At 34.4% G+C, this 22,353-nt stretch overlaps 2 protein-coding genes across 2 annotated transcripts in view; one reads left to right on the top strand and one right to left on the bottom strand.

Moving 5' to 3' along the window:
* UBA6 (ubiquitin like modifier activating enzyme 6) overlaps positions 1-12,003 on the top strand; it is an 83,628-nt gene extending 71,625 nt beyond the window's left edge. The window contains exons 28-33 of the mRNA XM_072775225.1: positions 2,511-2,628; positions 3,992-4,185; positions 5,206-5,333; positions 8,183-8,270; positions 8,428-8,522; positions 10,491-12,003. Coding sequence (XP_072631326.1) covers positions 2,511-2,628; positions 3,992-4,185; positions 5,206-5,333; positions 8,183-8,270; positions 8,428-8,522; positions 10,491-10,626 — 759 coding nt within the window. The 3' untranslated portion in view covers positions 10,627-12,003. The remainder of the gene's footprint in view (positions 1-2,510; positions 2,629-3,991; positions 4,186-5,205; positions 5,334-8,182; positions 8,271-8,427; positions 8,523-10,490) is intronic.
* Positions 11,063-22,353, bottom strand: part of STAP1 (signal transducing adaptor family member 1) — a 57,107-nt gene continuing 45,816 nt past the window's right edge. The window contains exon 10 of the mRNA XM_072775236.1: positions 11,063-11,564. Within this exon, the coding sequence (XP_072631337.1) occupies positions 11,515-11,564 (50 nt within the window). The 3' untranslated portion in view covers positions 11,063-11,514. The remainder of the gene's footprint in view (positions 11,565-22,353) is intronic.

Genomic DNA, 22,353 nt, shown 5'->3' with positions numbered 1-22,353 from the left:
GGTAGACAGTGAAATAGGAGAGATACTTGGGGTTATGATAAGTATTTAATGTTTTATTATAAGATAAGAAGCCAGTGAAGTATTTTAAGCAGAGGACACAATCTGGCTTATATTTAAAAGGATGATTCTGGCTGGTGTGTTAAGAATGACTATATAGGGCATGAGAGAGGAAGCATGAAAAACTATTAGGTTATAGGCAAAAGATGATGATGGTTTGAATGAAGTAGTAGGTAAAAGGTAATTTATGATAGCGATTGGAGTCTGGTGTATGTTGTCCTGACAGGGATTGGAATTGGAGAGAAAAAAAGATTATTATTTTCTTAGTTGAAATAAGAAGCATGGATAGCAGCTCCAGGTGAGGAGGAAAAGAAGTTAAAGGAAGTTTGAGCAGAGGGAAAAATAACGTGTGAAAAAACTGCTCAAGGGGATGGGAAAGTCAGTTATTAGAAGTCGTAGTAGAATTTTGAAACAGCATTGAGAATCCATTTAATGTTAATCTACTTAATGTATTATATAAATGTGGCTAGAAAAAAGGCATTTGGATGCCTGAGTGCTGCCATAGAATAGCTGAAAAATTGGATATAACTAGGACTGGAATTTTATAGGGCAAATATGTTGGAAGGAAAGAGATAAGCAGTATATTAATAAAGATGGAATGTGAAATTTAGGCTGGATAAATAGGAAAGTTTGAAAATACTAAGTATTTTTCTTTTTCACATGTTCATTATATGCCTTTTTGTATACACTCTAAAAATCATCTACAAAACAATCTTTTGTTCCCCTTATACTCTAGTAATATTGAAAAATATGGAATAATGATTGCCTCCCTATAAAATTCAAGCAGGAAGTGATGTGTGCAGTCTGCCATTCTGCACTTTTATTTTAGGGAAAAGGAAAATTTGTAGCTGTTTGATTTTATACAAATAAATGGGTGTGCTGAATGAAATGTTCATGACTTACAGCTTATCAAGAATAGAAGAACAGAAAGGTAAACAGAATTCCTATGTAAAGGAGTTTCTAGTTATGAAATGAATAAGTCAAGGGAACAGAAAGCACAGCATAGGGAATATAGTCAATGATACTGTAATAGCATTGTATGGTGACAGATGGTAGTAACACTTGTGATCATCACATAATTATAGAGAAATTGAATCACCTTATTGAAAATGTGAAAGTAACTTAACATTGTCAACTCTGTTCAAATAAATGTTTTTTTAAAAAAAGTAAGTTCCTAACGCATGTTTCTAGTAAACAGAACTGCTAGACAAGCCAAAGAAACATGTATCAATAACTTCACTAATCTTTATTGCTCTTCAGTGTTTTATGCCTTGAATTGCTTCTTTCTCTATCAAAGTTTTGGGGTAATAAATTATCCTGAGCCATTTAGCTACAGTTTTAGTTTTAACATGAATTATGAGCTTTTCACAACTTCCTGAAGCAACTCACACCAAAGCTTCAAAGTCTAGCACTTGTTAAAAGATGCCAAAAATACCAACTAGATATTCTGGAAAACAGAAGTTTCTGTTTCCTTAACTCTTTACTATTTCTTAAATACTTAAAATAATACTTAATCTATAAAAATGTAAGTTGAATGTGCACTGTACAAAAGAAGTAGTATTTTTAATTAGCGATGATGCAGATAGTTTTCTTTGTCTGAAATTGTTAACTTTACTGCCCTTGTGGAATGTTTAATAAGTAATTTCTTAAAGATAAATTACTTAGATGGTGCTGCTCTAAGCATACATCTATATGAAGGAAGACTTATTCTTTCGGAAACAACTTCTTATCAGCAATCAGTAATTATTTAAAGGATGTCAATATTATGTATTTTATGGATTTCTTTGGAGACAGAAAACAGCTCTGCGCCAGTTAGAGCTATACAATTTGGTTTGAAGTAGATTTCTCAGAATTGCAGACTCTTGATAAATATTAACTTCATTATACTGTGGAATTTTAAGAGATCTATATAAATACAGATCTTGTAAGCTATTCAGTAAATATTTTAACACGAGATAATTTGTTTTAAATATATTGAATTTCTCTCAGTGAACAAGATAAAGATCACTTTTCTAGGAGTTGACATTCAGTGTAAGGAAATACATAATAAATATGTAAATAACATTACTTAGCAATGGAAGCTGTAAAATGCTCTGGGCCATAATGATTAATATGATTAAACTAGCAGAGGGCCTGGTTGGCTCAGTCGGTTAAGTGACTCTTGATCTTGGCTCAGGTCTTAATTTCATGGTTGTGAGATTGAGCCCTGTATTAGGCTCCATGCCTGATTTAGTGATATCAAAGCCATCATTTTCATATCCTTCAATAACTTCATTTTCCTGGATTTTTCTTATATATTTCAGTTATTTAAAACATTGTACAAAAAATAATGTGATTAAACTAGATAGAGGGAATATCTTCTCTGTGTGACTTATTTGGTAAAAAAGATATGGAAATCAGACTTAAGTACAGGCTATGATAACAATAGTGAATATATGTCCATGTATTTAAAGGTTGTTCAAACAGATGAAACTGCAAGGAAACCAGACCATGTTCCTATTAGCAATGAAGATGAGAGGAATGCTGTTTTCCAACTAGAAAAGGCTATTTCATCTAATAAAGCTACCACAAGTAAGAGGAAATCTTTATAAAAATGCTTTGAACTAGAGGGAATTTTTATGATCAATAAACTCTACACCCAAAAGCTTATGGGACTAAATAATAACTATAATAATAACAATGTTAGTTGATTTCACGATCATATGAAAGTCACTGTTCATCTTTAACTGTGACTAAATTCATTATTTGTTACCTTTTGCCCTACCTTCAATTGCTATTCAGAAATGTATTATCTGCTTTATTGTCATTGTTCTAACTGGTGTAGTCCTTGGGATTCTACTGTGTGATTCTTTTTTAATTCATGGCCAAAAAAAAAAAAAACAACTCATGGCCAGCATAAAGAGCAAAAAAATGGAGTTTCCATATAGATTAACACAAGCCAGTTTTATCACTTTAAGGATAAAAAGCCATAGACAGATTTCTTCTGGCTTATTAGTCTCCTTAGTTATACATGGGAAATACATCTTGACCTGCATACATCCTTGCTAAATGGTTTTAAACATAAGAAAACCAAAGTTGTATTCCTTAAAAACAAAGCCATTAGCTATGTTTTTAGAACTGCTTACCATGCTTTATTACATAAATCAGCAGTTTCCGGACCTTCAGGATTTTTATGTACAAACCAGTAAAATTCAGGAAATAAGAACCTAGGTTAGCCAACTATTTATTTTGTAAAGAGAATACAGGTATGTTACAATTCTAGGAAAATACCATTTCTTACTTTCTCTTTTTTATAACAGATCAAACTACACCTATCTACAAATGATTTTTTTTCTAAAAATTTTATTTATTCATGAGAGACACGGGGGGGTTGGGGGCGGCGCGGGCAGAGACACAGATGGAGGGAGGGAGAAGCAGGCTCCATGCAGGGAGCCCGACACGGGACTCAATCCTGGGTCTCCAGGATCACGCCCTGAACCAAAGACGGTGCTAAACTGCTGAGCCACCCAGGCTGCCCTACCTACAGAATGATTTTTGAAATCACTAATCTAGAAATATTACAGATACATATTTTTGTTAGACTCACTGACCCTGTACTTAGTTAACAGGGGCAAAATGTTTAGAATAGTATTTATGGAAACAATTTTAGTACAATACCCAATGTTAACTTTATTTGTAAGCCACTTAATAGCAGATGTGATATATGGTTTCTTATTTTCTGTTTTTTAGAAAGATTTTTTTTAATATAGAAATTTCTCTGATTTAGTGATATCACAGCCATCATTTTCATATCCTTCAATAACTTCATCTTTCTGGATTTTTTTCGTGTGTTTTGTAAAGGAATATTTAAGGATAACGAATCCACATTGTTTTTTACCTAATAAAACCTTTACAAATTACTACAAAACTTTATTTTTCTGGTTGTTATGATCAGGTGATCTTCAGATGGCAGTGCTTTCATTTGAGAAAGATGATGAACATAATGGACACATAGATTTCATTACAGCTGCATCAAACCTTCGTGCCAAAATGTATAGCATTGAACCAGCTGACCGTTTTAAGACAAAGCGCATAGCTGGTAAAATTATACCTGCAATAGCAACATCCACTGCTGCAGTTTCTGGCTTGGTGAGTGTATTATTCTTTAAATGGAAATACTTCTTTTTCATTGCCTCTTACCTGTTTTTCCTACTATGCCACACTAGCCAGTCACTCAGAGATCTTAGAGAAGGAGGGATCCATATTGATCTTATAATTTTAAATTTCAAGGTATTTCTGAAAATAAGGTCATCCACATTTTGAAGCTTTATAGATATATAGATATTTTAATATAATAACTAACCTCTGTCAAGATAGAGTATAATTATTATTACAAGCAATAATACTCTTAATCATTCTTGTATTCTCCATACAAAGCACTCTATTTTTCTTGAATAAAGTGAACTGCTCTAATGGTTGGTCTTTGATTGTATTAGATTTTAGTTCTTTGCCTTAAAAAATGTAATTCCTGTTAGTGATTCAGATTTCTTACAGTTTAATCTTTCCTTAATGATTCAGAATCTTTAGGCTCGCCCTAGTTGTTATGCTGTACTTACTATAGTGTTATACTTCAAAGCTATGTAATTATCTGCTCCTGTATTAAAGGATTTTAGAGTATTATATTTCTTGAATTCTCATGTCTTCCACAATAGGAAGATTAAATGATTAAATTAGTCATTTTAATAACTTTGTTCAACCCATATAGAACAGGTGAAAAGTTTGAAAGTATAAGATATGCAAAAAGTGGACAGATTTATAAAAAATTCCTATTATTTCAATCTAGTAGCTGCTTTTACTCTTTACAGAGAAATGCTTGAGAAGAATTTAGGAAAATTAAATAAATGCATTTGTTTATTTAAAGATTTTTATTTATTTATTTATTTATTTATTCATGAGAGACACAGAGAGAGAGGCAGAGACCTAGGCAGAGAGAGAAGCAGGTTTCCCACAGGGAGCTGATGTAGGGCTCGATCCCAGGACCCTGGGATCACAACCTGAGCTAAAGGCAGACACTCAACTGCTGAGCCACCCAGGCATCCCTAAATAAATGCATTTAAAGTCATAAATAGTTTTGGGCTCTATATAATCAGATCACCTTCTTTTATCTAGGTTGCATTGGAGATGATCAAGGTAGCTGGTGACTATCCATTTGAAGCTTACAAAAATTGTTTCCTTAACTTAGCTATTCCAATTATAGTGTTTACAGAGACATCTGAAGTAAAAAGAACTGAAATCAGGTATGCATGAAAGTCTATTTCTCTTCAATAATAAAAAATGAAATAAAATTTTTACCTTCTCAAAGGAAAATATCATAGTTTCACGTCTCCTTTTCTTATGGACATAGTAATCCTTGCTAAGACTAAGTCAAAATCCCATCTTCATGAAGCATTTCTTTTTTTTTTAATTGAGACATAACTGACATGCATTAGATTAGTTTCAGGTGTGCAACCCAATGATTCAACACCTAAATGTATTAAGAAATGATCAGAATAATAAGTCCAGTCAACATCACCATACAGAGTTAAGCATAGTCTTTCCCTTGTGATATTTTAAGATCTGCTCTCTTAGCAACTTTCAACTATACAGCATAGTATTATTAGCTATAGTCACCATGCTGTGTATTATATGCCCATGACTAATTTATCTTAAAGCTGGAAGCTCACACCTTTTGACTCTTTTCACCCATTTTGCTCATACCCCAGTCCCACCTCTGGCAACTACTAATCTGTTGTCTCTATCTCTGAGCTCAGTTTCACATTGGTTTCTTTTTTTTTAAGATTCCGCATCTGAGTGAGATCATAGATATTATTGTCTTTTCTGACTTATTTCACTTAGCATAATGCTAATGTTGTTCCAAATAACAAGATTTCTTTTATTGGGGGTACTGATATGTCTTGGAGTTACTTACTCTCATTTTCTTTGGATAAATACCCAGAAGTGAAATTGCTGGATCATATGGTAATTCTAGTTTTAATATTTTAAGGAACCTCCGTACTGTTGCCAACACTTGGTATTTCTTGTCTTTAGTTTTAGCCATTCTAATAGATGTGAGGTGATAACCTCATTATGGTTTTGATTTGCATTTCCCAGGTGTTTAGTGATGTTGAGCACTTTTTCATACCTGTTTGTATGTCTTCAGGTTCTTTATATATTTTGGTTACTCACTCCTTATCAGATTCATGATTTGCAAGTATTTATTTCCATTCAGTAGGTTGCATTTTCTTTTCTTTTTATTTTTTTTTTATTTTTTTTTATTTTTTTTAATTTTTTTTTATTTTTTTTATTTATGATAGTCACAGAGAGAGAGAGAGAGGCAGAGACACAGGCAGAGGGAGAAGCAGGCTCCATGCACCGGGAGCCTGATGTGGGATTCGATCCCGGGTCTCCAGGATCGCGCCCTGGGCCAAAGGCAGGCGCCAAACCGCTGCGCCACCCAGGGATCCCCTTTTCTTTTCTTTTTAATTCAATTTATTACTTCTGGCATAGCAGGTAACATGAGCTTCATGTTTGCATTGTTTTCTCTTGCCCTCCAAGTCCCATGCGGATAATGCAGAACATCCAGGTTGATACTATACATGCAATAGATCTGTTACAGCTAAGGAACACTGAGCTTAAGAATACCCCAATTTTATGCAAAGACTGCTGGCAAATCTGACCACTTATGCCCAGCAGAGAGGCATTATCTTTATTGCCTTGTCCAGGAATCAGATCTGTTCTCTGACCTGAAGAGCGACACTATTTCATCATTCAAGGCTATTTCCTCTGAAAACATCCCTGAAAGGATATTTCTAGATAAAAGCTATCATAAGACATGTCATGAGTGAAAAATTGCCTCCCAGTAATGAGTATAGAAAGCCTGGATCACTAGTCACTTTACAGAACCAATGGAACATCCCTGGTTTATTTACTTCTAGATTTCTTTTATGTAAGATTATTAATTTGAACAATTAACCACTGTTCATTTTGTCTGCCTTTTCATTTTGTTGATGGTTTTCTTTGCTATGTAGAAGCTTTTTAGTTTGATGTAGTCCCATTTGTCTACTTTTGCTTTTGGTATCAAATGTAAAAAACTTATCACCAAGCCTGATGTCAAGAAGCTTACTTACCACTTTTGTTTTCTTCTAGGAGTTTTATGGTTTCAGATCTTACATGCAGGACTTTCATTCATTTTCAGTTAATTTCTTTTTTAAGATTTTATTTTTAATTAATCTCTACACCCAAAGTGGGGCTCAAACTTAACCCCAAGATGAAGAGTCACATGCTCTTCTGGCTGAGCTAGTCAGGCTCCCCTTGAGTTAATTTTCATATGGTGTAAGATAGTGGTCCAATTTTATTCTTTTGCTTTATGTGAAGCATTCCTGGCTAAACTGCCATAGAACACTCACAACAGTTAATCTACTACATTACTTAGCATTGTACTTTGTTATGGTTTCATCCGTTTTTTCTTAATTCAGATGAGTTAGAAGGCATTATAGTGTCTTACTGATCTATCATAACATTTAGAATCTGGTTCCAGAAACTATGTGACAGAACAAAACAATCCCCCTGGACTTTCATTTTTCACTTTCAAATTGACAACAACCACAAATTTGAAAATATCGGTCTTGGCAAGAGTGGGAACCACTCTCCTCATACATTACTACTGATAAGAGTATAAAATAGTATAACCCATAATAAGAGAAATATAGTGCATTATTTCAAATTTGTAGACACATTTGCACTCATCTCAGATGATATATTTATAAGATATTCATTGTAGCATTGTTTATCATAGCCAAAGATTGGAATAACCCAGCTGTTCAGTAATAGGGGACTGAAACATCCACAGAGAGAAACCCATGTACCTGTTTAAATAGAGAACTCTCTTGCCTAAGAGATACTGATTTATTATGAGACACTGGAAGGATCAACAAGGTACTGATAAAAGTGGCTACCTTGTATGGTATGATAGGGAAATAAGTTATATTTTTCTTTTTCCTTTATGTTATTATGTAGCTAAGTAACAAATTATGAACTTCTGGGGCTTTTTATTATTACTAAAGGGAAAAAATTAAAATTTTTTGTTCTGAATATTTTTCTACAACAGAAATGGAATATCATTTACAATTTGGGACAGATGGACAATACATGGAAAAGAAGACTTCACCCTCTTGGATTTCATAAATGCAGTCAAAGTGAGACACTTATTTACTTATTAGTTCATTAGTTGAAGGTTTTCATAAATATTCAGAAGTTTGTCAAGTGTCTTTTTACTGGTTGTAATATATTGTCACCCAGCCTTTTATATTTGGACATGGCTTTGACTGCCATCTTTTGGGTATTTACTTTTAGGAGAAGTATGGAATTGAACCAACGATGGTGGTACAGGGAGTCAAAATGCTTTATGTTCCTGTAATGCCAGGTCATGCAAAAAGATTAAAGTTAACGTAAGTATTGAACCTCACATCAGAGGATTCACAAGAATTAAAACATAAGGGGAATGCACACTGGAAAATCAAATAGATTTACCTCTGCTAATTTAACTAGATTTTGTTAATATCACTGTCTCCTAAAAATCAGAATCATTGTTGATAGCATCAGTGTTTTAACCCAGGAGCAAGTCAGATGACATGTTAACTTGTATTAAATAAATAAAAATTAGCATAAAAATATTTGTCCTATGCATCTCTGCATAATGGGTGGTTTAACATATGTAAGTTTTAACTATGATTATCAATTAATGAGAGTAATCACTTTTTAATTACTATAATCCAGGCTTATTGATCTATATTTGAAACAGCAAAATTGCTGTTACATAGATAAGGTATTAATTTGCTTTATATTATTTTGTCATTAGGATCCCTGAGTATCTTTTTGATATATTAATAGTATTCCCTGTATACTACCTAGATGAGAATAGAATGTGTGGTCCTGAAGCATATTGATTAGTAGAATTTAAAATTTGTTGTAAGTAATGCCCAATAGTGCTTTATAAGTTGGCCAGTATTTGGAATCTCCAGCATGATATACTTTGTGAATGATATTTTTTATTTATTATATCTTCATTTACCAGATGTTTACTAAGAACATTAAGTACCTATTAAGTGGCTAGAGAAGCTTGGCTTCTGAAAGACCTGAATTCACATCCATGCCCAGCTACTTGTTTTGCCACATTGAGTAGCTTACTGAATGTTTTTGAAACTTAGTTTTCTGTCCACAACTAGGAATGATTGTCCCCATAGCTGTTGATCATTAAAATAGTAGTAAAGACTAGCAGTATAATAGCAACCAAGGGGTAGTCCATAAATGTTACCCCTGTAAATCTTTTGTTAATATACATCTTTATTAAATAGCCTGTGCCCTCAAGGAATTCACAGTCTATTATGAAAAAGAGACATGTTAATCATTAAAATGTAATTGAATAATTAGTATAATAAATATTTTTACAGAATACCTTAGGCACTACTAACTCAATCCTTCACTTTAGGGTAGATTTCATTTGAGCTACCTTTGAAAAGGGTATTAGGCAAAAGCAATAGCTTATGCAAAAGCATTTAGGTAATAAAGAGCATGCATGATCTATTTGGAAAATCAGTATTTTGGAATAACTTAAGGATGAGATGATGAGAATGAACGGTAGAAAGAATGAGAAGTTATAAATGGGACAAACTATCTTTGTAAAATGGCAAGAGCTATTATTGACATTTAAATAGATTACATAGTTCAAAGCCTGATATGAGATAGGTACATGGCATATGATACATAATATTATTAGGCAAGAGAGTAAAATCAGATTTGCGTCCTAAGAGTGTTCTGGCAGCAGAGTAGATTGCAGGTAGGAGAAAGCTGACTCAAAACTAATCCAGTAATCAAAGGAAATACAGATGATAACTTAATTTAAGATAGTATCAGTGATAATCGCTACAATAGGTTTATTTTAGTAAATAAGATATACATGGGATATAAGGTAAAGGTAAAGCTTATGTCTTTCATTGTGATTAGCTTGCATTTGAAGATTTAAATCTAGTTTGCTTTTTACTCTTTACATAGAAATGCTTAAAGAATTTATGATGCCTCCACACTTTATAGGAAATATGAGAATAATTGACTTTTAAAATACATTGCTTACATTTTGGTTTTGGGCGAGAGCGTTGTCTTTTAGCAAATGGTCTGTTTTCTTTATCAATATTAACGGTAGTCCAGACTGATTCACTGTTACATAAATGAATGTCTTGAGTTTAGAGCTTTTAGTAAAGAAAAATTGTAACATATGAAAGCAGATGAATTATTAGACTTTAAAATAAATGTGAAGTCCAGACACACAGGTCCAGATTCTCTGGGCAACATTACATGGGAAATCACTCTTTCATTTTACAGAATTTACCAAATTATTTGTCCTTGATTATTTTTCTTAGAATGCATAAACTTGTGAAACCTTCTACTGAAAAGAAATATGTGGATCTTACTGTGTCATTTGCTCCAGACACGGATGGAGATGAAGATTTGCCTGGACCTCCAGTAAGATACTATTTTAGTCATGACACTGATTAACGGAAGTTGTCTTAAATTTTCTCCAGGACTACTTGATTTTGGAAAGATTGCACTTAATTCAGGAATGAAAAAAAATCAATTCATAATACTATGAATTTCTCTTTGATGAAGCCTTAATTTAAGGGAAACATCAGTAGAAAACTACAGTGAAGAATTTTAAAGCATTTTGGAACATAGTATACACTTGTCTAGTGCTTCATATGTGGATATGATCACAAGCAATTTTGAACTGGAATGATGTTTTATAATGCTTACAAAAAATTTGTGTATTAACCTCTGTGGATGAAAAGAAGGAAAAAAAATATTCGTCACCAGAAGAGATAAAAGATCAAAAAATTGAAAATAACAGTTGCAACCATTCAAACAGTTTAATCTTTATTTTGTGAATTTTTTTTTTTGTTGTTTACTATTCGAGACCCAGTTTTCCGATACAAAAGTGTTTGGCACCCTGCACCTCTTATAGTTAGGCTTTTGAGTTTAATACCAGGGGGAAGAGGGAGATGGTAGCAGTGGATGAAGAGTAGCCATTTTAAATTATATAGTTACAGTTTAATGTCCTGGTAATTTAACCGGAGTTTGTTAATATCACTGTCTCCCCAAAATTAGGATCTGTATTAATAATAGCGTCACTGTTATAACCCATGAGCAGTAGATCAGATGACACATGTTAACTTGTATTAAATGTTAACAGTATTATATGAACTCTGACAACCCTCTTAGAGGATCCATGAATGTGAACAGATAAATGTGGCTAATCATTGGATTCTTCAATATGCCTTCTAACGTGGCTATTTTATTTATTTGGAGCTCTAAACATGATTGTCATAGTATATAAGACTGAAAGGTTTTGTAAAGGGAGTGTCCTTAGAAGTAGATGAAAACTAGAAATTAAAAAAAATCATTACTAGTCGAGTCTTGACTTTTTTTCTTCCAGCAACCTATTGGACAGAAAAAAAAATATTTTATTTTAAGGGAAACATATATTTTATCCTGCATTCCCAGAAAGGGAGTTGACAAAGATAAAAATTTATTTTTTTAGGTCTTTAATGGTAGAAACTCTGTTTTCCGATAGGAGATATTGCAGTAAATTTGTATAAATGTTTTCATTAAAATGATGTAAAATGTACTCAACACTGTAAACTTGGTAAAAGCAGCAAGTGTTTCTTCAAGGCTGTCATGCATTCTAAAGCAATTGGCATTTTGTAACCACAGGAAGTCAGTTCTCTAGCTGCTTTTCATCTGATCCCCTGTCCAGGCTACTAATAGATTTTGATAAACTCGACTAGAGTCACATCAGTATTACTCCCATTTGGTATCTTTATATACTCTCTGCTTAACTTTCCTTTTATTTATAAATAGTTGAAATTACTTTGTCAACCAGCTGTATTATTTCATTCTTTTGTAAAAGTATCAGCCAATTGGGAAAATATATTCGGAGTGGAATGTGAATTTGTATGAATAAAAGGATATTCTGCATTGGAGGCAAGGATAGGTGGATGGGATGAGTTTAAAGGAAATGGATACCCTTGATATAAGTAATTTTTCTTCAAGAATAATGTTTAAAATTCCTTAAAATTGAATTCAGGAACATCAAAGTCAATGGCTTAGAACTCTTGGCTAGCAATAATAAAAGGACTTTTCTATAAGAAGCCTTTTCCCCATTTTCACTCTGCTTTTATGATAGTAACTGATGTTTTTCAGGGAGTCTTTCAGTAATCCTCAACTGTGATCTGATGGCTTACTCTTATTTAAATCTCCACATCTCTTCAGAAGTAAATTTGGAACCCTGCTATCAGTTCTTATTTATAGTAATCAGTGCTTTAATAGATATAAACAAAACCAACATGGATTAAGTTCATTTTGTGATTAAGCCTGAAACATATTTTTAAACCATTTGTTTTCTTTTTTTTTTTTTTTTTTTAAGATTTTATTTATTTATTAATGAGAGAAAGACAGAGACACAGGCAGAGGGAGAAGCAGGCTCCATGCAGGGAGCCCAACATGGGACTCGATCCCAGGTCTCCAGGATGAGGCCCTGGGCTGAAGGTAGCTTTAAACCGCTGAGCCACCCAGGCTGCCCAAGGCTGAAAGATTTTATCATTGCTTTTTCTTTTCCTGTAGGTAATGGTTATTACCATTAATTTCTATTTAGTTCTAAGCTGGAAAGCCAGGGTGTGAAGTTAATGACATTTTTTGTCATTATCTGTTTTATTTCTGTACCATGAGATCACTTTTGGTGATTAAAATACCAGGTATAAAAATTATTTGATTTTGTATGGTACCACTGAGTGATTTTTTTTTTACTACTAAAAATAAATTAAGAAATTTGACAGTATCTTTGTAAATCCTATTCCATGGTTGACTCCAGAGATTTCCAATTTTGCTAATCATTTTCTGAGTAACATTGCTTTGGTATTTCCTAATTTTCAAGTTTGCAGTCATGGAGATATAATAGTCGCTGTGTGTAGAGGAACATTACTTCAAAGTACTTTTGGCTCCTGGAGATTCTGTTAAAACAGTTGAGAAAATAGTGACTGTAAAACCTAGAAGGTCTGGTAAATATCTCACTGTTGGTTGGGGATATCTAAAGTATATTCCTTTAAAAAAAAAAAAAAGATTTTTATTTTATTTTTAGTAGACTTCATGCCCAATGTCAGGCTTAAACTCATATATAACCCTAAGGCCAAAGAGTCACCTGCTCTACTGACTGAGCCAACCAGGCACCTTTATAAAGTATATTCCTTTTTGGAGTTCAAAACTTATTTGATACTCATCAGTAATTTCCTCTAAATTTTCCCAAAGCTAGAACTTAGAAATAGATGTTTATCTTTGTTTTTATTTTTTTGTCAATTATAACACCCCCTGTTTAGAGTCCACTGTTTTATAATTTATAATTAGTAAAATGAAGACAGAAAATTGTTCTCCTGAGATCTTAAGGAAAAATCTTTTGACCTAATAATTTAAAACTATAATGAACAGTTAAATTACAAAAATTCATTGTAATTGTAAATAAGAAATCATTTTGTATGCAGTCAGTAAGTATGGATTTAACTATTTTACTTTCAACAATTTCAAAACATAAATCAGGAAGTTGAAATCTTGGGGATCAGAGTAAGGAATAGGTAATTTTCAGTGTTCATTTTTCTCTTGCCATTTCTTAGCTTTGTTTTTTAAGTTCAGAAATATATATTCAAATATATATATATATATATATACACATATACACACACACACAAGAGTATATAGAAAATAAATACATAGTTTAAGGATTAATTTTAAAGTAAGGGCTGGTAACTACCTGTCAAATCAGTAGAACATTGGCAGCAGCTCAGAAATGTCCGTTGTAGTCCCTTCTCAGTCACAACCAACTTCCCTACACATATCCTTTGATAATACCACTATGCTACCTTTTGTGATAATTCTTTGTTTCTATTTATAGTGTTAACCACCTATCATGTACTTAAAACAATATAGTTTACTTTTTTATTGTTATTGAACTTGGTATAAATGGAATCAGACTTTTTTTTTTTTTTGTGGTTGCTGCTCTCATCATTCAACATGGGAATCATCCATGTTGCTTATAGCCACACTTTATTCATCATTGTTATGTAGTTTACCTTTGCATTAATACATCACAATTTATTTATTCATTCTATTGACTATGGGATGTTTTTAGTTTGGGGCAATCACAGTTGCTCAGTGAACATTGTATGTATTTCCTAGTGCAGCTAAGGTATATACCTATATACGTAGGAATGGAATTGCTTGCTCTTAGGTATTCACATCTTAAGTTTTATTAGACCATAACAGACCATAACTGCCTTAGCAGTAGAGATATCCTGTATTTGCTTACCCCATTCAATACTGGTATTAACAGAATTTTTTTTTTTAATTTTGCCAACCTGCTGGATTGTACAGTTGTATGTTATTGAAATTTTACTCTGTATTTCCCTAACGACCAGTGAAATTGAGCACCTTTTTCTGAGTTTGTTGGCCACTTTGACTTTCTTTTTTGCAAAGTGTCTTTTCAATTCTTTTGCCCATTTTTCTGTTGTATTAGCAGTCTTTTCCCTCATTTATCTATAGAAGATCTTTATAAATCCTGTTTTTAGTTAGCTACATATTTCCAAATATCTTCTCCCACTCTGGCTTGCCTTTCCCTCTCTTCTTCATGATGTTCCTTGCTAAAAAGAATTTCTCAAAGGTTAGATACTAAGAAGTATCAGTCTTTTGTTTTAAGGTTAGTGTATTTCGTGAGTTGCTTAAAACAGTGTTCTCTATCCAAGGTCATGCAGGTACCTCTCTATATATTGTTTTATAAAGGCTTTAGCTTTGCCTTTCACGTTTTCAGTTTTCAATTTATGAGGAATTAATTTTGTGTATGCTGGGTGTGCCTCACCATTTATTGAATTGTGAAACATGTTCTTTTACCAAGTATGTTCTTTTCTGGATTTTTATTTCTCCTTTTCTATCCCTGTGCTAGTAATTTCATCACTGTAGCTGATTTATTGATTTTTCTATTTGGCAGAACAAGTCCTCCGAACTTAGATAAAAGTGTCTTGGTTATTCTTAGCCCATTGTATTTTCAGTTCTCAAATTTCTAATTACAAATATGCAAATTCTGTCACTCGTAGCTTCTTCAGCTGTCGTGCTGAATTTTCAATCTTTTATCTACTTGAACATGAAAAGCATGATTATTTCATAGTCTGTGTTCATTCTCAAATCTGGAACTCTCCTGTGGGACTGTTTTTATTTTTCTTTTATTTCAGCTAATCATTATCTTACATCCTGTGTGTATGGTGATCTTTAATTATATGCCAATATTATATTTGAAGAGTTGCTTTTAAAAATAACTTGATGTCCCGCATTGTATTTTCATCCTCCACATAGGCACTTAGCCACTAGTAACTTGACCAATTCCAGAGTCGAGTTTTTATGAGTTACCCATATGACTCCAAGTTGAACTGTAGACCACTATTGCTCTTACTTCCTGTTTACCCTTATTCCTACAGCCTTTCAGAGTTGGCTTCAAAGTGTAGATTATTCTTTTTCTCTGTTTTCTTGCCTTTTAAAAATTTTTTGTACTTTTTTTATTCTACATATGCCAATTACTAATTATTAACCCTCAACTCTAGACACTTTATTGTACTCTAGAACTTTGTAAACTGCATTTCTTTTTTGCCATTTGGCTTTCTTTAGGTTCCACAAATAGGTGGCACTAGGAGGAGGACTGGAATGCTGGAGAATTTTACCTTTGCCATTTGCTTCCTAATATTGTCAGCATCACCTCAACAGTGGCTTTTCTTCCAGTAGTTTCTGATTGGTTCTTAGGCTCTAGTTTTTCTCTGGCACTCTGCAGGGTATCTCTTCTAGGCTTCAGGTTCTAATAATGTCACCCACTTCCCTTTAATAACTGATGTTTTCAATTCTCCCAAAATCTGTTTAGCCAATTCTTTATGTTAAATTCTTCTTTAATATGCATGATACGGTTTTTCTTTTGCTGGGCTATACCCACTTTTTTTTCTCTTCTCTAGTTCAGTGGCTTTTGTCTTTTGATGATTAACCTGTATTATAATATGCACATTCAGATTAAGCCAGACTAAATTTAATGATTATCTTTACATTTTGCTGATTGAAGTTTGCAACCTCCTCCAGCTCTTCTTTGAACCTGAATAAGACTTTATGACTGCCCTGATATAACAAAATGCATCATATGTAACTACAACTTTTGAGGTTAGGTCATAAAAGGCTATAGGTCTTCTACTTCTACTTTCCCCTCTTGGAAAGCCCACCCTTGGATTCCAGACATCATGTCATAGGGAAGCCTAAACTAACCCACATGAAGAAACTGAGGTCCCCAACCCACAGCCAGCATCAGGTGTCCGACATGAGTAAGCAAGTTCAGAGGATTCCAAGCCCAAAGCTTAATGGAGTGGAGACAAGCCATCCTTGCTGTGTCCTACCAAATTCCTGACTCACAGAATCCATAAACATGGATGGTTTATTCTAGTAAGTTTTGGGATTATTTATTAGGCAGTTACTATGTTCTAATAACTGAAACAACTCTCATTCCCAGATTGCTTACTATGATCATGTATTTTATTTCTATTATGCACTTTAATTCAGTAGTTATTTACATAAATGTCTTTTAATATGGCAAGACTATTTTGTCTATGTAGTCAGTGTTTGTATTTACCCATACATATATTTCATCTCCTTTGCTCTTTATTCTTTTTTTGTATCTCAGGCTTACCATCTGAACTAAATTTCTACCTGAAATGTTTTAGAATTTCATAATTCTAAAGTGGTGAGAGTCCACTGGTGGCATACTTACTCATGGTTTCTTTGAAAATATTTTGCCCTCATTCTGCAAAGAGACTTTTGCTGAATGTAAAATTCTAATTTGGGCTTCATTATCTTTCATTGGAGATATTTTTCTTCTGTCTTTGAACTTCCCCTGTTGCTCTTGAGTCAGCATCAGGTGAGTTAAACATTGAAATCTCTTGGGTATCGCGGGTGGCTCAGCAGTTTAGCGCCGCCTTCAGCCCAGGGTGTGATCCTGGAGACCCGGATCGAGTCCCACGTTGGGTCCCTGCATGGAGCCTGCTTCTCCCTCTGCCTGTGTCTCTGCCCCTCTCTCTCTCTCTTTCTCTCTCTCTCTCTCTGTCTCATGAATAAATAAATAATATCTTTAAAATAAATAAAGGGAGAAAAAATAAATCGATCTGCCTTCTATTTTACGAAGTGTAATTATTATGTATCTGGGTATGGATTTCTTTTATCATTGTTGTTTGGGATTTGTTCAGCTTTCTGAATTCTAGATTTGAGTCTTTTATTACTTCTAAGAAAATCTTGATACTACTCCTTTGCATATTGCCTCTTTCCCCATTCTCTTCTGTGGGGATTCTCATCAAACACCACAGACTCTGCCTTCTATGTTTAAAACGGTCTTTTCTATATTTTCCAGTTGTTCTTGTTTCATCATGCTTTATTCTCCACCATTTCTTCTGACCCATATTCTACTTTACTTCTCTTCATCTGTTTTTTATGTTACAACCATCCATTTTGTTTTTAATTTTTGTCTGTATTTTTCAGTCCTAGAAGTTCTGTTTGGTTCTTTTTTCTTGTTTTTAATAGCTAGATTACATTTTATAGTTTTCTGTCCCCTGTAGAAATTTTCTAATATCTATTATTTAAACTATAAGGACCATCTTATGGCTTTGTCTGTCATTTTCAGTTACTGTAGTTTCTATTGTTTCTCCCAGCTGACTTTGTTGATGGTCTTTTAAATTTTTTTAAAGATTTTATTTTATTTTAAAGATTTCATTCATGAAAGACACACAGATAGAGACAGAGACATAGGCAGAGGGAGAAGCAGGCTCCATGCAGGAAGCCCGATGTGGGACTCGATCCCGGGACTCCAGGATCACGCCCTGAGCCAAATGCAGACGCTCAACCACTGAGCCATCTCGGCATCCCTAATGGTCTTCTTTTAGACTCTCCGCGTTGGCTAGTTCCTCAACTTTGATTTCTGTGTCCCTGGTCCATTCCTTTTCACTTTATTGCAGTCAACCACATTACCTCATCATCTTCAGGAGTCTGTTTTTTTTAAGCATTGTATATTAAGCACTGTATACTCTTACAGAATGCAAGAGAATTCACCCTTAATATTTTAAGATTTTGCACATTGGAACTCTTCACTCTCTTATTTCTTAACAATATTTGGCCTAACCTCTCAATTGTAAGGCCCTCGAGAATAAGAGATTTGATATAGTTCTTTTATAATCTTTGCATCAGTTACACATTTGATATCAGGAGATTTTTTTTTTAAGATTTTATTTATTCATGAGAGACACAGGCAGAAGGAGAAGCAGGCTCCTTGCAGGGAGCCTGATGTGGGACCCGATCCCAGGACCGTGGGGTTATGCCCTGAGCCAAAGGCAGATGCTCAACCGCTGGGCCACCCAGGCGTCCCTATCACAGGAGATTTTTAAAAAGCAGTTTGCATACTTGGCTATAAATAGCACACTTTATTGTGTGTGATAAAAATGCAGATTTCTGGATCAGTAATCCCCAGAAATTAACTCTCTAGTCTGAGGGAGGCGTAGGATTCTGCATACGTTCCAGCATCCCATATAATTCATTGAACTGGTTTGCTAGGACTACTGTAATACCACAGACTAAGTGGCTTAAACAACAGAAATTTCTCACACTTCTGGAGGCTAAGCCTGATCAAGATGTTGATTTTTTTCTGAGGCTTCATGGTCTTGTAGATGGTCATCTTCTCCCTCTGCCTCACATTATCTTTCTTCTGTGTGTGTGTGTCCTGATTTCCTCTCCTTTTCAAGACACATCTATATAAATTGTTGGAGCTAAGAGGACCTAACTTACTCATTTTTTTCTAATGAGGAAATCAAATAAAACAACCAAATAACTAGAACCAGGAGTACAATATAAGCCATATCTTTTCATTCTTACTTGATTGCACAAGTGATTCTTAAATTTGATGACACCAAAAAACATGGGTTGACTTTAAGCTAGCAAAAAGACAACATCAGGGGAAAACATGGAAATTGATCATTTTTATTTCTGGTAAAAGAAAATGGCCTAGAGTTTTTCCGTTAGAAAAGAGCTTCTTCTAGTACATTTCATGTCTCTGGTTTCTAAGTAGATAATTCGAATGATTTATATTTGATAAATATTGGTCAAATCAGATTTGAAACCTCACTGAAACCTAGTGAGGCTTTTTTGGAATTGTGAGAATTTAGGAGAATCTGCTGTGGAAAATTGTATAGAGGGAAATGTATTTAATTGAAGCCTACGAAAATAAAAACTTCATTTAGAAAGGACCATATATATGTTTCCAGCTTATATCATTGCATAGGAATGTGTATATCTATGAGTTACCCTCACAGCCATATTCTGTAGTTTCCCCATAAATTGGTTTCATTCAAGTAAGATGATGAAATTGTATGCTACAGTGTTTAATTCTGGTATTCAGGTAAGTGACTTGGTAATCAGGATCAGGAAAATAGAGGTGTAATAATTTTCTTTACAAGCAAGATGTTCATTTTTTAAAACAAGTTATCAAGATATATAAAGGTAGTTTTCCTATTTTAATTTCACACAATATGTAGTTTTTCTCCTATCTTTCCCTTCTTTCTGTGGTGAGTTCTTAGCCTAAAAATTGTGTCTAGAAACACTTAGAGATCCAATATCAAGCCAGAGGGCAGTTCTTTATTTTTTTATGTGAATTGATTTTCCTGTTGTACTTGGAACATTGGTAGTGTGTTTAATAAATGTTAGTTAATTAAATAATGAATATTCACATGCTTTTTTATTTTATTCATGACTTGTGATTTGGCTTCTAATAAATTTTTCTCTAGGGAACATTTTTTTCTTCCTGACTAGCTTAATATCAAGTTACCTACTCTACCATATTTTAAAGTGCTTTTAATTTTGCTTGTTGTTTTTTAGATTTTAAGTAATCTCAACACCCAGTGTAGGATTTGAACCCAGAACCTTGGGATTAAGAGATGCATGCTCTACTGACTGAGCCAGCCAGGCACCCTAAAAGTGACTTTTAGTTTAAACTGTTAATTTATGAAGGTGGGAAAAAATAAACTGAGGAAATATCTTTGACCATTCTGGTTCCAGCATTGCTTTTCCTTTTGATGTCAGAGAAAAAGTTGAATGCTGACATGGGTTACCATCAAAGATCAAAGAAAAAGAGGATCCCTGGGTGGCTCAGTGGGTTAGCGCCTGCCTTTGGCCCAGGACATGATCCTGGAGACCTAGGATCAAGTCCCACATCAGGCTCCCTGCATGGAGCCTGCTTCTCTCTCTGCCTGTGTCTCTGCCTCTCTCTCTCTGTGTGTCTCTCATGAATAAATAAAATCTTTTTTAAAAATCTAAGAAAAAACTTATTTTCTTTTTGTTAGTATGTTTTTGGAAACACTTTAATTTTCTCTAAGTCTCCAGATTTTAACCCTTAGTTGCTCTACAACTCCCATTTCCTAACTTGAGGCAAATTAAAGCTAAGGGCTCCCGCATCCCCACTGTGCCTCAGTCCTGTGATTTCAAACTGCTTAAACAATTTAACGGTTTCCAAACTTTCCTTGAAGCTTAAGCACTTTGTCAAGAAGGGTTTTGGTCTTTTTATAATTGGTTTAAGTCCTTTCTCCACTCTCATTTACTCTTCCAGTTCACTCTTCCATCATCTTTCTGCTTTTCAAAGAAAATACATTACTCTATAGAAGATAGGCTGATTACTGAAGTCTCTCTGCTTGTGATCATCTAATTCAATCTGTTCATATGCCTCTCCCTTAGTGTTTTAACAAGGGAATCTGAAATGCAGGATTGGTTGAGTTATTTGTTTCTGATTACAAAGCAAACTGAACCAATTCAGCCACCAGAGCAATAGTGATCTGGTTGACTCTAATAGCATTGACGTTTTACATGAACAGCCCATTTTTGGTTATTTCTTTCCATTCTTAATTTTTTTTCTCTTCTGGCCCTGCTCTGAGGATGGCTCGGACTCAAGGTGCTGCACTGTAGCAATAGAGGGCAGCACAAGCACCTAACACCCCCCAAAGAAAGCTCATCCTGGCCAGAGAACCTAGGAAAAGTGGACCCTGTAGACTGAAGAATAGGTGGACAGGGTGGGTGGGGTTTCCAGGGAGAAGGGTTGGAATTCTTGTTAGTTTTTTTTTTTAAGATTTTATTTATTTATCAAGACGTGACCCTGGATACCCAGGTTCGAGTCCCACATCAGGCTCCTTGCATGCTGCCTGCTTCTCTGCCTGTGTCTCTGCCTCTCTCTCTCTATCTCTCTCTCTGTCTCATGAATAAATAAAATCTTTGAAAAAAGAAAAAAGCCCCATCTTTATCTAGAAGACCAGGAAAAAGGAACTTTGGTAGCTGGAAAGTGGAAAAAACTTCCTGAAGAGGTGAGAGAACTGAAAAAGCATCCCCCAGTTCTGATGAAGTGAACATAAGTTCCACATTCACCCCTAAACTGTGCATGCACAGAACATGCAAAACATATAATGAGGGCTTTGAGAAGTAAAAACTACTGAACTATATAACACATATAGTTTATGTAGTTTATTATATATGTGTAAGTTTATAAACTAAAGTATAAAAACTGCCTACTTCCCAGGCCAATGCCCACTATATACATGCATGAAACAGACCCAAACCAACATAACAAAGGCTTGAAAACTGAACTGATGCAGGAACTTCTTCCCACCAAAAATAAGATAGAACTGCTTCAGTCTAATCCGTCTGTTCAGGATGATTGTCTGCTTTAAAAAAACAAACAAAAAACCTAGGGGCACCTGGGTGACTCCAACTCTTGATTTCGCTCAGGTCATGATCTCAGGATCCTGAGATCAAGCCCTGAGTCCGCACCACGCATGAAGCCTGTTTAGATTCTCTCTCCCCTTCTCCTGCCCTTCCCCACCCCAACCCCCTCTCAAAAAAAGAAAAGAAAAATGCAGAAGACCCAGCTAAGGCAGGCCCAAACTCCCGACCTACAGACAGGAAAGGATGGGGCAGGGGGCAAGTGGTGGAGAGAAAGAAAGGAAATGTGAATATCTGTATACAAATATCTGTGGAGATGTGACTCACTGAGGTTTTTTAAAAAGGCTTCAGAAATAAACATGAGTTTGGATTCCAACTTCATTTACTAGTGTTTCTGACTTCACTTCTTTAGTCTTGTGTGAA

This window comes from Canis lupus, chromosome 14 (genome assembly GCF_048164855.1).
Source record: "Canis lupus baileyi chromosome 14, mCanLup2.hap1, whole genome shotgun sequence".
Taxonomy (NCBI): Eukaryota; Metazoa; Chordata; class Mammalia; order Carnivora; family Canidae; genus Canis; species Canis lupus.
This window is presented reverse-complemented; position numbering and strand designations above follow the sequence as displayed.